Raw genomic sequence first — 16497 nt, 5'->3', positions numbered from 1 at the left:
GTCGATAATTAAATGTGCTAATCCAGCTTTTCCTAACTTTTGATAAGTATTATTTTATAAATATTATTCAAATATGTATTCATCTTATGATATATGTATATAAATGCTTCTAAATTTTCTTGATTTTAGGTCTCTTCCGTTTTAAAATTAAAATCAAGAATATTTAGAAGCATTGATATATCAAAAGGTCTAAGAAATTTAACTTAAAACTCAAATTTGTGGGAGAGCTATATCTATGATCTTAACCATCATCCTTCAAATTAATGCTTAAATTGACATTTGACGTGAAAAGATCAAATGTCAAATGAAGCGTCAATTCATCAAATTTAAAAATTTGTTTATATAAAACGGTTTAATTATAATTGTATATATTTTATTAAAATGAGTCAAATATATAAGATACTGAAAAAAGTACAAATGAGTAAGGCTGCACATCAAAAACAATTAAAAATTCTCAGAATGTACTATGATAAGGTTGGTATACATTTTTCGGTCAAAGCAAAATGTTGTAACGACTCATTATTTTAGATTCCTCTGGAAGATTTCTTTGAGGAAATTAGAATTGTTTTGAGGCATGTCCTTAGTATCAATACGATATACCAAAAAAATTGTTATGCAGAAAGAATTCTTGAGTTCTTGGCACAATTTGTAGCAGATGTGACGCCTGAAGGAACAGAGGATGATATCTCTGATGAATGTACTCACCCCTTTCTAACGCTAATTATTACAGACACACTTAAGGTACTTAAATTAATATAAAATTTAATTAGTTATCAACAAAAATATTAATTCTTCACCTACCTAAGTACTTGAGTAGAAAATAATTCTGGAAAGAGTATATGTATAAATTGACAAGATATATCTTAAAATGGAATGTGAAAAAACTTATATGGAATTAATAATAACCAATTGAAAATTTTGAAAATATCCTGTTTATCAATATAGATGCATTTTAGTTTATGTGTATCAATTCTTTAACTAGCGTCAAATAATAAAATCTCTCAAATTTCCATATTAAAAGAAATTGTTTCACTACCATATTTATAGAAAAATGTAATAAAAAATTGGTTTTATGTTGAATTGTTTTGCACAAAATATCATTATTGCACAAAAATATATGCTTAAAAATTATATTAATATTTTCCAAGGTTATTAATTTTTTTTTAATTTGTAGTACCACAATTTAGTACATGAGTACCACCGTTACAATTCATGTCTATTTGTTAGACTTATATTACAATGTATAGGATCTGATAAAAACCTAGACAATGAAGTGTGTGATTTAATTGAAGAAGCTATGCTAGAAAGGACAATGGTGAGTCAGGAATATATTTTTGGACTAAACTTTTTCATTACATTAATATGTAAAACATTTCTTTTCTATGCATCTATGTTTGTATGGATTTTATGGTATCCTATATACTGTGACCCAAAGGAGCTATTGTGTTCCCCTTCTTGCTGTGATACTGGACAATCCAGTGTTTACAGCTGATTCCTTAATCCCATTTATTTTAAAAAGTCGAAACTGTGGGGTGGGTGTATTGGCAGAGATATTCGTCTTCTATTTAAAGTACTCCTAGGTGTAGTGCTATGGAGTGTCTTAGTGTTTCACATTTTGAGAGAATGTGGATGAGGTTTTGTCCTCTGTGCAACAAAATCTGCACAGCGCATTATCTGCTAAGTCTAACATCTTCAGGAGTTTGCTGAGGCGACAGTGCCCTGTTTCTTTTCTATCTAATCAATTTATGAATTATGACTTTCCTCTGCTCCTATTTTATATGCATTAGTTATTTATAGAATACTAAGGCAAAGTATAAAATAAGTCCATATTTCATATATTCATATCAAATCTGAATTTCAAATTTGCCAAAATCACTTCTAATTTATTGCTAATGGAATTAATTTTTTGTTTAGTCCATTTCTCAAAAACGCTGCTTATTTCTATTACTTTTACAAAAGCACTAATTTAAAATGATCTCTACAAAAAGCTTGTTATTGATGGAATTTTGCTGGCTTCACAAGTTTTGAAAATGTCTTTGAGATCATGTGGAATTTTAAAAAATGTTTAATTATTATATTTTTCCAACTACACAAATCTTTGATTGCTTTTGTGATCATATGGAATTTTTTGCTCTAGTGTTTTACTATAATAATTGCCTATAGAACCAGCAACAATTGAAGAATATTTTTCTTTGAAAAATGGCTCTTGTTTTTATTCTATTACATCAAAATTCTTTATCAACAAATATTAAATTATTTGAAAGTAAATTTTTTTGGCAATTAATTAAAAACAATAGTCATCTACCAGACAAAATCTAATTTACATTTTTTGCCCTTTTTCATCATTTCTATTGGGATAAGTTATTTCTATCGAATTAATTATTACTAATAAAAATATATACAGTCATATTATAGCGAATTTATGGACCATAATTATTTAAAATATATTTAATAATTTAAATTGAAACATTTTTAGGATCCCAAACCAACAGTACGTCTTCAAGCAGTGTTAGCTTTAATAAGATTACAAGATCCAATGAATGCAGAGTCTCCAGTGAACAAAGCTTATTTATCTTTGATAGTTGATGCTAACATTCAGGTGATTATCAATGTCTTAAAAGAACTCAGTATCTCAATCTAGAAAACAGTTGATAACTATCCTCTTGATATAAGAATTCACATAATAACATATCTTGGTGCAATATTGCAGTAATTTGAGTAATAATAATTCTTGGCCAATTTCCCTTAATTGAGCATATTTTCATTTCATTATTTTTTAGCACCTGGTACAAATAAGGTAGATTAAGTTCTTTGCTATGGCTCACTAAATAAATAAAACTATAGTCATTATTTTCAGATTCGAGTTGAGGTTGTAAAAAACATTGCCATTTATAATATATCTGTTCTTCAAATAGTAAATCGGTTAAGAGATGTAGACAGCAACGTACGCATAACGGCTTTCCGAAGATGTGCAGATTTAGGACCGAGATTATTCAAGATATTTGAAAGGCAACATATACTTATGTGTGGTTTATCTGAAAGCGTTCCAAAAGTTAGAAACGTTTTTATTGAAAATTTGTTACCGAAGTGGTTGAACACATACGAAAATAATTATATAACATTTTTGAATGCATTAAAATTAGATGCAGATGAAAATGATATCGTAAATACAGAGAAGATAACTAAAGACGTTTTAAATCTTTTGTTTAAGTGAGTATAAATGAATTGGAAATAACTTTGAGAAATTTAGTCAATATCACTAACCAAAATAAAATGAATATTTTGAGAGCTCCGTTACATATTATTATTATGCATTTGAAGATTCATATTTTATATATTCGGTATAGTAGGAAAAATTTGTTTTCCCATATAACTTCATTAGAAATCAGATGTATATAATAAAAATGGTAATGTATGTGTATAAATTAGTAGCTAATTATTTGTTACGACTTTTATATCAACAAATAATGTATGTTCAGAAAATTATAGATTAATGTTATGATTCAAAAAGAAATATACTCATAATATATTTCTCTAAAGGTTGAGCAAGAAATTTTTTTTCTCAATTGTGCAATATGTATTTTTCCAGATCAACACCACTTGATCAATTTACCTCCATTTTACCTCTTGATAAAAACAAACTGATACCATTCAATAAGCTGACAAGTGAGGCTGTAGCTGTTTGGAATAATTTGACACTGTATTTGAGAGATAATGATAATATGGAAGATTATCTAGAAGATCTTCTTCCAGATCTCACACCTTTCTGTCATTATATTGAAAGGTGAGGACTTTTTCTCATAAATTATTATATATATTTCAATCTTTAAAAAATTGTTTTAACCATTCATAAATCCTTCTGACCTTCTTTTTACTACTATTAAATATGATATATCTACATTTCAATCATTAAATTATCAAATTTTTAGTCTCATAATAGAAAAAAGAAAAAATAAAATGGAAGACTGGGAGTTGTTAGATTATCAATACATTTTAAATAATTTACTGGGTATTGCAGAAAACTACGATTTATCAGATGAAGTGAGTATAATATAAAATTATTTCATTCAAATTATTGCAAAGTAATAAGCATATACAGAGTTGTTGCAGCCTTGTGTATATATTATTATTATTTATTGGTTGAATATTAAATCTATTGGTATTTTGTGCTTTAGTTGTCTGAGATCTTCACTGATAATCAGCAGATTTAAAGCTAGTGTATTAGGGTGACCTTTCCGTTTATATTTTTATAATAACGAATTATTGACTTTTAGGTTGGTAGAAAAACTTTGCATCAGCTAACAATAAAATTATTACGAGAGGAGAATTTGTTGTTCAAATTGAAAGAAAAAATTGTAACTTTAGTTGAAAAAACTGCTCAAAAAACTGACGACTTCACTAGTATCATATGTCACATTATTTCCGAAATCCAAGAACCATTAATTGAGAAACAAGTAGAAGTTGACCCTAATGAAGACACAAATAGAGTAAGTAATATCAGAAAGTGAATAATATATATATATATATATATATATATATATATATATGTGTTATAGTGATAAAATAAAGTTTTTCCCCTTCAATCCATGAGAGGCCAAATAATTTTTTTCGCTTATTGTCAACTTTAACAAGTTTTTTACCAACATGTTACCAAACTATTACAAAAAGTATATTTGTTTTCTATATGAACGTTGTTTTTTTAAAAAACATGTGTTGCCAAATGCCAAATGGCAAAGTTTAGCAGAAATAAGAATTCCAAAAATTTTAGTAAAAATAAAAAACATAGCTACTGTATGCAAATTGGATTGCATTCTAAATAAAATCCTTCATTGCACTTTTTACATATTGTTCTTATTATAGAGCAGCATCTTTCACCTGCACATCTTTTTTTTTATCTGACACACATCAAAATGTGGTCGAGTCTATCATATCTGATGTCATTGCTTACCCTGTTAAGTGTAGTGCTATTTATTGAAGTACTAGGTGTTCCGGCAGATTTAGGGGAAGTTTCATACCTGGTTAAATATACTTGCACCAATTCGCGTTTTAATACCAGTTGAGTCATTGTTCTTCCACTCTTTCTGTAAAGTAACCAAGCATTTGTAATGGAATCGTCGATTAACTAGGTAAATATGCACCGTCATCATTTTTTTGAACGAATACTCACTGTATTGATTGATATTTTCGTCCATTCTCCCCAAGGTAAATTATCAGATTGAGGTTTGTAAAAAGATTATCAAAGAAGAAGTTTTATGGCAACTGCAATTTTTTTTACCGTGGTACATATCACAGCTAACAGATACCCAGATGCAGCATTTATGCACCACATTTCAAAAACAAACCTTATCGGTTTTCCACAGATGCATTGCTTACTTGGATGACGACCAAAATATTTGATCAATTCATCATAGTTTAGGTTTTGCTTAGAGACAAATTTTTTAAGAAGCCTCTGAAGCACCATATTCAAAAGTGGCCGTAATTTAAAAAGTTTTTATTTATTTATTAGAATATGCAATTTAAAGAGCTTCCTCTAATGAAAAGCCGCGCCTCAAAAAAATGTGCATATTATTCCACATTGAAACTTTGAGTGCCTAGAATTGCTATACGTCAAAATAAACATGTGCAGGTGTTACACAAATCTGTATTATCAATGAATTTTCTTATAGAAACATGTATTTGTTTGAACTTATACAATATCACAAAAGTATGAGTATTTGTTTCTGGTGAAAAGACACTTACTCGAACCGTATCCATTTTTATCCTCACGGCCACGAGGAGTTCCGTTAACCTGCTGACAAACAGCTGTTAGACCACTATCTGCAACTTGCCATAAATAGAGAAGACATTATACACATACAAGTAAATATATACTATCCAATACTTTCTTTAGCTTTTTTGTAATTCGCGCTGTAAAATTATATATTTATTGTGCCCAATTCGCAACACTAGGCCTTGATGGGTTAAGCATTATGTAACTAAAAGTTTTTCTATTGAGTGTGCGCGGGTATAAGACATAAGTATATTAATGCAATACACTACGTTTGTCAGTTAATTACAACTTGTTATTTTAGGAATGTAAAAAAGCCGCATTGAAAGTCAAAATAATTGTATTGGAGTCGCAACTGGAAGAAGCGACAGATAAGCAAGAGTATTTGAAAGCAGAATCTTTAAAAAATGAGATGAATGATGTTAAAAAGAAATTACAAGATTTATCTATAATCAAACCAGCTACTGAAATGGTAGATGACAACTTATTTTATTCGATATTGAATATGTCTCCTATCAGATTGAAATTTAATTCAATTTTATGTTACTGCGTTTACGTGGTATAGTTATAATTAAATTTTTCTTCCTTTTATTTACTCATCATATTGATACTGAAGAAGCAATTGAAAATTGGACATATTCAAAGATTAATGACATTAAATTATATTTCTAATAAAGCTTATTCCATTATTATTGAAAATATTTTTCTTTGTTTCCTTTTTGATGAAAAATAGTGTTTTACAAAAAAAATACTCTTCATCTTTATGCATCAAAAACTTAAATGTAACAAATTTAGATGGGAATATTCTATTGGAAATAGCAGATACAGGATATTTTAAAAATATGAATTAAATACTAAACACACTTTATTTGTAGATCAAAGTTACAAAAGATGATCCTAAAACAATTTGTGAATGCTTGGATTTACTTATTTGTATGTTGTTACTTCCTTCTGTCAATTCCATGACTCCATCATTGGTTGCTGTAAAAGACGAATTCATAATACCTTTACTGGATAGTAATATCAGTGAAATTAACTGGAGGGTAATTAAATGTATAACATTGTTTTGTCTAATAGACGAGAATTTAGTAGGAGAGTATCTCAAGGTGATCTGCATACCAGTAAGTTATACTTTATACTACACTTTATTACAAATTTGTCATAAAAGCATATAAGTGGGTATTTTCCATCATAAACTTTTATAAAAGATAATCAAACTGAATATAATTTCAGATTATTACATACAGAGCTATACCAAACTACAACAAGCAAGCATTAATTGCTGCAGTAATGGCTATCCCAGATATGTTCAGGTAATACTATATATTTATCATTTTTTTTAATTTCTTTAATTCTTACTTAGACCTTCTTTTATGGTTTTCTTGAGAAATTATCTTGATTTTAGGTCTCTACCAATTAAAATTTCTCGTTTAAAAGCACATTTTTGACTATCAGTCGTTATCAAAATATGATTTGACACTACATATATATAAATTTCTTCAATTTCTTATTTCTTACACCTTTTATATATGTTTATGTTTCTAAATCATCTTGATTTTAGTTCCCTTCTGTTTTAAAATTGTTAACATAAAAAACTTCAATTCACAATCGATGTCGAGCAAAATAATAGAATCAATTTTCTTGATGTCACATTACATAAAATTAACAATAACATAAAAACAAAATGGTATGTAAAACTAACTTGGTCCTCAAGATATTTGAACTTCAATTCGTGTCATCCTATGTTGCAAAAAAGATCAGTGATAATAAGTTTGGCTGATAGATCTATCCAACTATCAGATCCTGATTTTAGATGCTTAGCTATTCAAAAATCAAAAACTGCATTGAAAGAAAATAAATATCCGAAAAAAATGATAAACAATGTATTCAAGAAAAAAGGATGAACAGATACTATAATCAACTAAAAAACGAAACATCATAACATAAAACATTTCTCCTTACCATATGAATTATTTCAATAAGTATGATATTAGTATGTCATAATAAAAAATAAAACTGCATTAACGAACCTCGAAATATCAAAAAAACATAAATTCAATTATAAAGATTCAAAAATTCTTGGAACAGAATCTAATACATAAAAAAGAGAATTTTTAGAAATGGTTCACATTCATGTGAAAGAAAAAGTTATAAATGATGAAAAAGACCTAAATAATTTAAGTAAAATTTATTGCTCTATTTTGTAAATTTTAATACAACTACGAACAATTTAATTGATGGCTGCTATATGTTTTTCAGATGCAAAAAGTAAGAAAAAATTAATTTTTCACGTTAAAACAGATTTTTATTTTTATATTCATGATGTAGGTGATCTATTATTAATATAAATATGCAAATTGTCAGTGCCAAATCATATTTTGATAAAGACTGAAAGTAGTCGAAACATAAAATTTTTGTCTTTCAAAAATTAAAGAAAAACTAATTTCAAAACAGAAAACACCTAAAATCAAGATAATTTGGAAACAAACATATCAAACGAAATCTTTGCCAGCTAGATTATGAGCGTTTTCGTTTTGGGAATGTGGCAAAATTAAACACCAAAGATACTTATGTATTCATCATCTGGAAATTATTTGTTAAGATTCGTTGGTTTCAAATTTTGTAGCTAATGTAAAAACATAAAATTCATGAATGTATAATATCTACCATGTGCTGAATTCCAAATTTTATAGGAGAGAGAAAAAACTATTTAATTTCATACCACTAAGCCCGTTCTCATAGCTTTTTCTTCTAATTTCAACTTCCCTAATCTTATAGAATTTCTTTCTTACATCTATTCATTTTGATCTTCTTATTGTATCAAACGTCTGTTCAAAATCTATAAATGTTAGACGTATTTCTATATTATGTTCATAACTATTCTGTTTTTATATTATATTGTATGTAATGTATACTTTTCTATTCTGAAGACTTTAAATCTATTATTGTTTCCCTATGTTGGTTGTAACAATCTTTTTCTATTACTTCTGTTTGTATAAATGTTTAGAATCAGGTTATGATAATAAAATATAATAATTTCTAATCATACATAACTATTCATAACAATACTGCTGTAATTTGTATGCTATCTCCAAAAAGAGAAGGGAAAACTTCTGAATTTTATTTGGTCAATTTATACTTCTTTTCTCTGACATAATTAGTAATTTATTGTACAAAAAATAAACTTCAACAATAACGAATTATCTGTTATCCTGATTTTATGCTTGGCAATGTACTAAGTTCGATTTTCATTTGCTTAGATTATATGGTGTAAACGTATTTAGTAGTATCGAGAGTGCTATAAGTGTCAATTCGAACCAAACTGTAAATTCATCATCCAATAAGAGGAGATTATATTGTATTGAAGAATCTGACGAAAGTGTTATCTTTGCTAATAAATTTCATTTGGAATCCATTATAGATGTTATGTTTGATATGTTGGACGATGAGGTAAATTCATTTCTATACATGTATTAATTTGATTATTAAATTATTAAGTTGATTTCTTTACATAATCTCTCAAATTAATTTTAGATTTGTGAAATTCGAAATATTGCTGTAGAAGCTATTTCAAAGTTAATCTTGAATCAGTTTCCAGTATCGTCATTATTAATTTCGAGACTAATACTGAAATGGTATAATCCATTAACTGGTAAGTGTAAATAGTTGATATTTAACTCTGTATTGAATTCTGGAATTACTATGTTTTAAAAATTTCTCTTTTTAATTCATCAATGCAATTTACTTTTTAAAAATGTCTCTCCCTGAACAACACAGCTTAGACATAATTGAATATACTCTATTTGTTAGGCATGACTTTCTATCTGTTTTTGCATTTTTTAGCCTTTGTCATAATATTAGCTTTGAAGAAGTGCAGTTTCAATTGTTTTAACAAACTATTCACTATATATTTTGACATACAGATTGATAGACAACATTCGCATTCCTCTCTAAGTATGGTTAGATAATCTAATCATTCATATTAAATGAAGAAAGACTAATTATAAAAAACCTAATAAGTATTTTGTTTCAACTATTTTTTGTTCAAATTTTGTCACTCGGAGGGGAGTGAAAATGTCTGTGTGTTTTCTGTTATAGCTCAAGCTTCCGACAAATCACAACAACTCATAGGAGTTGTAATTACTAACTATGCTAAATCTACTGAAGGCGCCAAAGATGTTATAGCAAAAGCTGTTATCCCAACGTTACAAAGTATCTCTAATGCTCCTAGGACTAGTCCTCTTGCAGTTGTTGATGCTGATAATTTGTTACTATTTATTTCAACCATTACAGACTGTGATGAAAAGATAGTAAGTATGATATGTACAATTTTTTCTTGAAAAGCTAGTGAATAATTTATGGGCGCTAGTCTTAAGGTTGAGGATGGTGAAGATGTAGCACAATAACAAACACAACAAAACAATATACACAAAAATATATATAAAACGTTAAATTAAGTGGCGCGTGCTAAAATTCGTAGCGTAGCTCCGTATAAATATAGGCGTTCGAGAACTGCTCGCTTCACTGTCCCGATACAGAATGAGTTTCTCTTTGAACCAAAAAATCTTGTGTGTTGGTTTTTTCTAGAACGTGTACCAGATATATCGGAGAGGATTAAGTTAATTGCATGCTATTAGTCCATTAAGAAGATTATAAAAAAATGAATCTTGGAATTCCCTGGGTGAGGTATCACTGAGTCAGGGGTGGAAGTATTATTGATTTATTGGGGAAGTTTTCCGGGGAATGCGTGGCCGCCACAAATTTTATTAAAAATATGCCATGTTATTACTAATATGTATTATATGGCTGCTTCCCTGTAATAGTTCTTAAAATATTAGCACACCAAGTGTGATAATCCTCTTAAAATGGTATTATTGGATGCCATTTAGTCATAGTGATTTGACAAATGTAAAATCTCGATGTTATTAATTATTTCTTGTGTGTTTTTTGTTGCAATTAATTTTTAATACCTTTTAGGATGTATCAAGGACTCATATAAATATGGCACATATGTTTACCTCAGAAATATTAAAGAAAAAAAATGAGGGGATCGCCATATATCTTTCAAAACTATTATTGTATTTGAATATTTCCTCAGAAAGTGTTTCGACTTTGAAGGAATTAATAGCTAAAGTGGAAACTGCATTGCATGATGTAAGAAAATTTTTAATGCTTACATTTGATCTTAAAAACAAACAAAAAACCAATTTTATTTCAGGAAAATCTATCAGAGAAAACATTGAGAAAAAATTTGATGAAATTCCAACAAAAACTAAATACCCTCTTAGAAAACCAAACTCAAGCACAAATCACCAATTTGGAAATAACCGAAAACTCAACTATGGTTTCAAATATAAAAGAAAATCAAGATGATCCTAACAAAGTAAACAAAAATAAAGTTAAAAAAAATCAGACAACTACATTTATGCCCTTGATTAGAGAGGAGGATGAAGAAGATATATTTGAATCAAGTCAACATTCAAACACATCTGATACAAATGAAAATAATGTCAACAGTTCCAAAAGTGAGGAGATATCTAATGGAACTTGTATCAATGAGAATACTAAAAAAAGAAATCGGAAGCAGAGAAATATGAATGAAAATAATACTGAAAGCTCAGCTAATAACACTGATAGTGACGAAGAGTGGCATAATAAGAAAAAGTTTAAAATGCCAGTGGTACTTTTAACCAGAACCAAATTTCCTGTGAATCAGATTATGGCAAAAAATAGTGACAATGATAAAGAAATTGGAAATGTCTCTGACATTTTATCCATAAGTAAAGGTATGTTAAATGCTGTAATAATTGGAAAATATGATCTGCCCATTAAAATTTGAAACATTTTGGAGATAAATTAGTTATTGTTTTGATTTGCTGGTTCAACAGAAACCGCCTGTTGGAGAGTGTTTAACTACATGAAGCAAATAGTAGCGCTGGTTGGTGTTGTCTTAAGTCTGGTTTTGAGACTCTGAAAGAGAGGGTGTTAAACCACTTGGATGGGTTGCAATAAAATTGGAACCAATCAGTGGATTATACTTCTCTCCTTGCAATTGCGACCATTAAAATGTTGATGCAAGTCACGTTCTTCTGGGGAGATATATTTTTTTTCATTTCTTGTTTTATAAAATAGTATCAGTTCTTTCATATATCTGTTTTATTTATATTCAAACTTTCTCTTGCATTGCTATGATCTCCCTTCTGTGATAAGTACTATATGGTCATCATTTTTAATATTCCAAATTTATTTGAATTTTTAATTCATGGTTTATAAAGAAATAAACTTTCTTTTTTCAAGGTGTCAAAATTTTCATATAACAATTTTTGTGATAGATTCTTACGTTGGGTGCGTCAATTGTTTTCTCTTCCACCATAATTCTAAAATACATTCTTTATTAACTACCTAATTCACAAATATAAAAATCTGAAACTTACCCAAAAATCTTTGCTTCTACACTTGTTGTGTTTTATTGGATTGTTCATTTCTTAGTAAGAAATTTTTTACTAGTTATAAAAATAGGCAATTTTGTATTGTATAAATTTTTAGGACGTTCCCTTGATATGTATTATGTAGTAGTATTTTCCTTAGATTCAATTGACAATGAATCACAATTTTTAAATTACTTTCAGAAATAAAATTTACTACATAATTTATATTTTAGATTCTGACAAAAATAACACAACTAGTGAAGATAACATTAGTGCAACCCCAGAAGATGAAAAAGTTTCGAAGTTAAAAAAAAGGAAGAAACCTTCATCTAAAATTAATATCTTAGAAGTAGTAACAATTAAACCTCAGATGAAGAATGCTATAAATAGTAGGGGTAATTGTAACTAAATTTGAAACTAGTTAAATTTGCTTTTGTTTGAAGTAAACTGTATCTTCAAATAGTAAGGAATTTTAATTACACAGATATAATGGACTAAAAAAACAATGGGTGGGAGGACTAGATTTTACAGAACTAACAAATTACTTCATATAATTTAACCTTTCTTGTTTTTAACAGGTAAAACAAGTTCAGATTCTGAAAATTTCAACAAGAATACCAGTTGCAGCCCAAGGTTACGATTAAGATCGAAGATCACAAATAAAGAGAGGAATTCCAAGGAGAAAACTTCTTGTGTCAAGCGATTATCAAAAAATAAATATGGTTCAGTAGCTGGAAATGAGGATAAGGACAGAGGGGGTACAACAGAAAGAAACTTTGAAGATAACGACAACCAAATAAATAGAGTACTAAGGTCATTAAAAAGCAACCAAATAAACGAGAAGAGAGCCAACCATGTACAAAAATTGGATGAAAAGAGTAGTTCAATTCTAAGTAAACCCACAAAACAAAGTACAAAAACCATTTTAACTAGTGATGAAACAAGCACTGATAGCTTTGAAAATATAAGACGCCGTAAAAAAGTAACAAGTCGCGATGTGGTGAGTCCAATCTTAAAAAAAAATAATAAAAAGTATACATCACAAGAACATTGTGATTCTGAAATTACTAGTAGTGGAAAAAGCACTAACGATTCAACGCAATCTACAAATTCTAGTCAGAATTACAACACCAGAAATAACACCCAAGTGGCAAATAATCAGAATAAAATATTCACAAATAAAAGAAATATTCGAAAACGAAAACAGTTAACAGTTTTAGTCGGTCATTCTATGCGCAAACGAATGAGGTTAAGAAATGAAACAAATAAGTATAACAGTGAAGCAAATGAAAGTAAGGAAATCAGAAGCTCTCCCAGAGTATCCAGAAGTGAGAAAAATGGGCATAGTAAGTTTATTGCATATTCTACTAGAATTAATAAAAACACAAATTTAGTGTAAATCCATCTCTATAAAATGCACAATCATTGCTTAACTGCAAATATAAATATTCATGTTATTGCATTATATGTAAATTCTACTTTTGTTTCATATTTTAGGTCTGACACCCAATAAAAAAACACTGGGAACTAGAAAATCTTCAAAAGAGAGTTTAAATCAGCATAAAACTAGTAGTAGCAGCAGCAGTAGTACTACACTACATACAATTCTTCCTGATATTTCACAGGTAAGCACATTTATTTTGATGATAGCTATCCTATTTATTTTGAGTTATTTTAATATTTTGTACTGTTAGCTGAGTATTAAGTTATTAGCAAAGACGTTTATGCAAAGTATCAATTTCAGAACTTTTAATCCACTATATTCTGTCTGGGTAAACAAGACTCGTTTATAGATTTTGTATATCCAGAAGTAAGTAGTAAAATACTTTGTATTAGATGATATAAAGCGCCCCATTTTCGTTATTTCAAATAACAGGGTGACTAGAACCTTGAAAACCGGGAAAAAGAATTTTGCAGAGCCGGGAAATGATCGAAAACAATAGATTAAAAGAGGTGGTGCAACTTCTTCCAATAATTTCTCACAGCAATGCAACTGAATAGAGAGGATTTTCTGTCAATACGAAGATTTTGGTTGAAATTTAAAAGAAGAATCAATGATAGACCAAAGATTAATATATGGTTCTTATAAAAAATTGGTGGACTGAGAAATGTAGATATTTCAAAATCTATGATACTCTCTATGAGGAATGCTTACTCAAGATTGGCGCAGCACAAAAAGACAAAAAATCACAAGATTTGATGAAAACTACAAAAACGGGGTTACAAACTGAAGAAAAACAAGAAAAATATCCTTCAAGACTCTTAAAAACAGCGTGCAGTAGTGGAGCAAGAAATATTTAATTAAAAATAATAACTTGGTTGTTTTCTTATACTTGTATTTTCTAAAATAAATATTCATCATAATAAAAGTGTAGTAAATTCACGAGATTTCAACCGGGTAAATCTCTGAACCAACCTGGAAAAACCGGGGGAAAGACGGGAATGTGATTTTTAATTTTGACTAGACACCCTGAATATGTTGGTTGAGAGTTTAGTTGTATAAATTATAATTCTTAGGTTTTGACTATAGCTTCGTATTTAAGCCGTAGTCCTACGACAGTTTTATAAAATTCATATTCTATTAGCGTGATCTATTTTTACTGTAATTAGTTTGTACCTTTCGAAAGTCAATTCAATATGTTCAAAAATTTTTATTAATTTATTTCTTGAATTATATATTCTTTCAGATTCAGATATTCAATGATTCAACTTATTCATCCAAAAGTAATGATAATCTCGACATAGTACGAGGTCGCAAAGTTTAAATACACGTTCTCCGATTACAAAAAGCAGGCTTCGAAGAAAAAATAATTTATTTGGAGTAAGTAGTTAGTTGATACCCATCCAAAATTGTACATTAACTGTATAGGTAGTGAAAAGAGGTCATAGTTTCATTAAATAACAACTGTCAATTATTAGTAGTATCAATTGTTTGAAAGTGTCATTTCACTGGTAGCTAAATACATTCATTATAAAGTTGTATACCTCTGGCTCAAATAAGTTTTATAATATGTTGGGATAGGATCTCCTGCTAAATCGCCGTCTTTCTGAATTGACTTTAGTTCTTTGTTTATGTTGTTATCTATTTATGTAAACAGAATAAAGTATTCTTGAATGGATGGCAGTCCTGATCTTCAACAGATAGTGACTTCCTGAATTTTGTTTTGGTGCACTAATGTATCCACTTTTCTTCCAGATTTAAGAATCTGTAAATCGTTTTTTTACCCACTCATGTCATATAAGAACTATTTACCAAATAGAACTCGTGGGTTGTTGTCCAATATATACCACAATTTTTTCATAAGTTGTGACAGTAATTAGTATTAGTAATATATATTTATTTGGTAGATATAACCATATCCTTAGACTTCTCAATATGTTTTAGTTGTCTATTACCTATTTTGGCTTTTATCAAAGTATATAATAAATAGATTGAAACTTCAATTTTGCACTTGTTTTAAAATGGAATTTCCAATCAGAACAAACCTATAATCAAGACTATTTAGCTACAAAAAGTAAAATTTATTCTACATTGTGTAATATAATTTATTAATAATAATTGATCCGATATTTTGTTTCAAGGAATGGAATGTGATCCCTTAAGAAAATCAAAGGAAACGAAATTTGGAAAATTTTATTTATATATTTCTTATTTGTGTAATATATGTATAATATAACTAATAAATGAATTGATATATATTTATTATCATATAATAATATGCATAGGGCAAAGGATCACTGTGTCTTTTATTTTTGAATAAGGATGAAATCTAGCTATTTGTCATATATTTAGACAGTCAACTTCAAAAAAAAAATAAATATGTATATATTAAATAAAATTTTGTATACGAGGTGCGTTTAATATACTCATACTTAATTTCTTCTTCTGATTGATTTTATTTTTTTAATTTGAAAACGTAGTATTTGTTTCTCGAAAGGAAAGCACCCATTTCCTATTTACCGCAACGGAAAATTAATTAAATCTCATTCAAAGATAATGACGCCAAGCCACCATTCTAGGGATATCAAATCTTTAATGGCGAGCAATTGAACGGAAGGAAGCAAAAGGGTCGATTAGCATCAGAACTTGGAAATTATGTAATTTAATGTTTCTATTAATTATCAAATCTTTATATTTTGTTATGAGAAATTATCATACAATGTTTTCGACTTATTTAAAATTTAAAACGTCACACCCAAAATTAAAATTATAGATAAATATATTAGACGCCCTCGTTTATTTAAAAAATTTTATTTATAAATATAAAAATATTAATTATGCTGTTCTTTCATCTAAGATGT

The 16497-nt window shown here is 28.4% G+C and overlaps 1 protein-coding gene across 2 annotated transcripts; it reads left to right on the top strand.

Annotated features, from left to right (window-relative positions):
• The first annotated feature begins 274 nt into the window (after positions 1 to 274).
• LOC130440461 (condensin complex subunit 3-like) lies at positions 275 to 16383 on the top strand. 2 transcript variants are annotated; one of them, XM_056773614.1, is made up of 21 exons: positions 275 to 474; positions 529 to 741; positions 1175 to 1315; positions 2477 to 2599; positions 2858 to 3210; positions 3590 to 3784; positions 3930 to 4041; positions 4275 to 4487; positions 6072 to 6239; positions 6643 to 6888; positions 7001 to 7080; positions 9028 to 9217; positions 9302 to 9419; positions 9866 to 10077; positions 10745 to 10921; positions 10986 to 11553; positions 12429 to 12590; positions 12774 to 13541; positions 13693 to 13820; positions 14883 to 15016; positions 15778 to 16383. In XM_056773614.1, exons 1-20 carry the CDS (start codon positions 382 to 384, stop codon positions 14958 to 14960), a joined length of 4338 nt encoding a protein of 1445 aa, XP_056629592.1. In that variant the 5' UTR covers positions 275 to 381; the 3' UTR covers positions 14961 to 15016; positions 15778 to 16383. The 2 variants fall into 2 exon arrangements, with proteins under 2 accessions (XP_056629592.1, XP_056629593.1); XM_056773615.1 differs by having other exon boundaries at positions 357 to 474; positions 12429 to 12584.
• The last annotated feature ends 114 nt before the right edge of the window (positions 16384 to 16497 follow it).

The sequence above is a fragment of the Diorhabda sublineata genome, chromosome 2 (genome assembly GCF_026230105.1).
Source record: "Diorhabda sublineata isolate icDioSubl1.1 chromosome 2, icDioSubl1.1, whole genome shotgun sequence".
In the NCBI taxonomy this organism is placed as follows: domain Eukaryota; kingdom Metazoa; phylum Arthropoda; class Insecta; order Coleoptera; family Chrysomelidae; genus Diorhabda; species Diorhabda sublineata.
This window is presented reverse-complemented; position numbering and strand designations above follow the sequence as displayed.

Bases quoted from the DNA above. Each gene is read 5' to 3' on its own strand.
- LOC130440461 (XM_056773614.1), top strand. From the start codon at position 382: ATGAGTCAAATATATAAGATACTGAAAAAAGTACAAATGAGTAAGGCT. The intron at 3,785-3,929 runs GTGAGGACTTTT...TCAAATTTTTAG, and splicing joins TTCTGTCATTATATTGAAAG to TCTCATAATAGAAAAAAGAA. The intron at 7,081-9,027 runs GTAATACTATAT...TCATTTGCTTAG, and splicing joins GCTATCCCAGATATGTTCAG to ATTATATGGTGTAAACGTAT.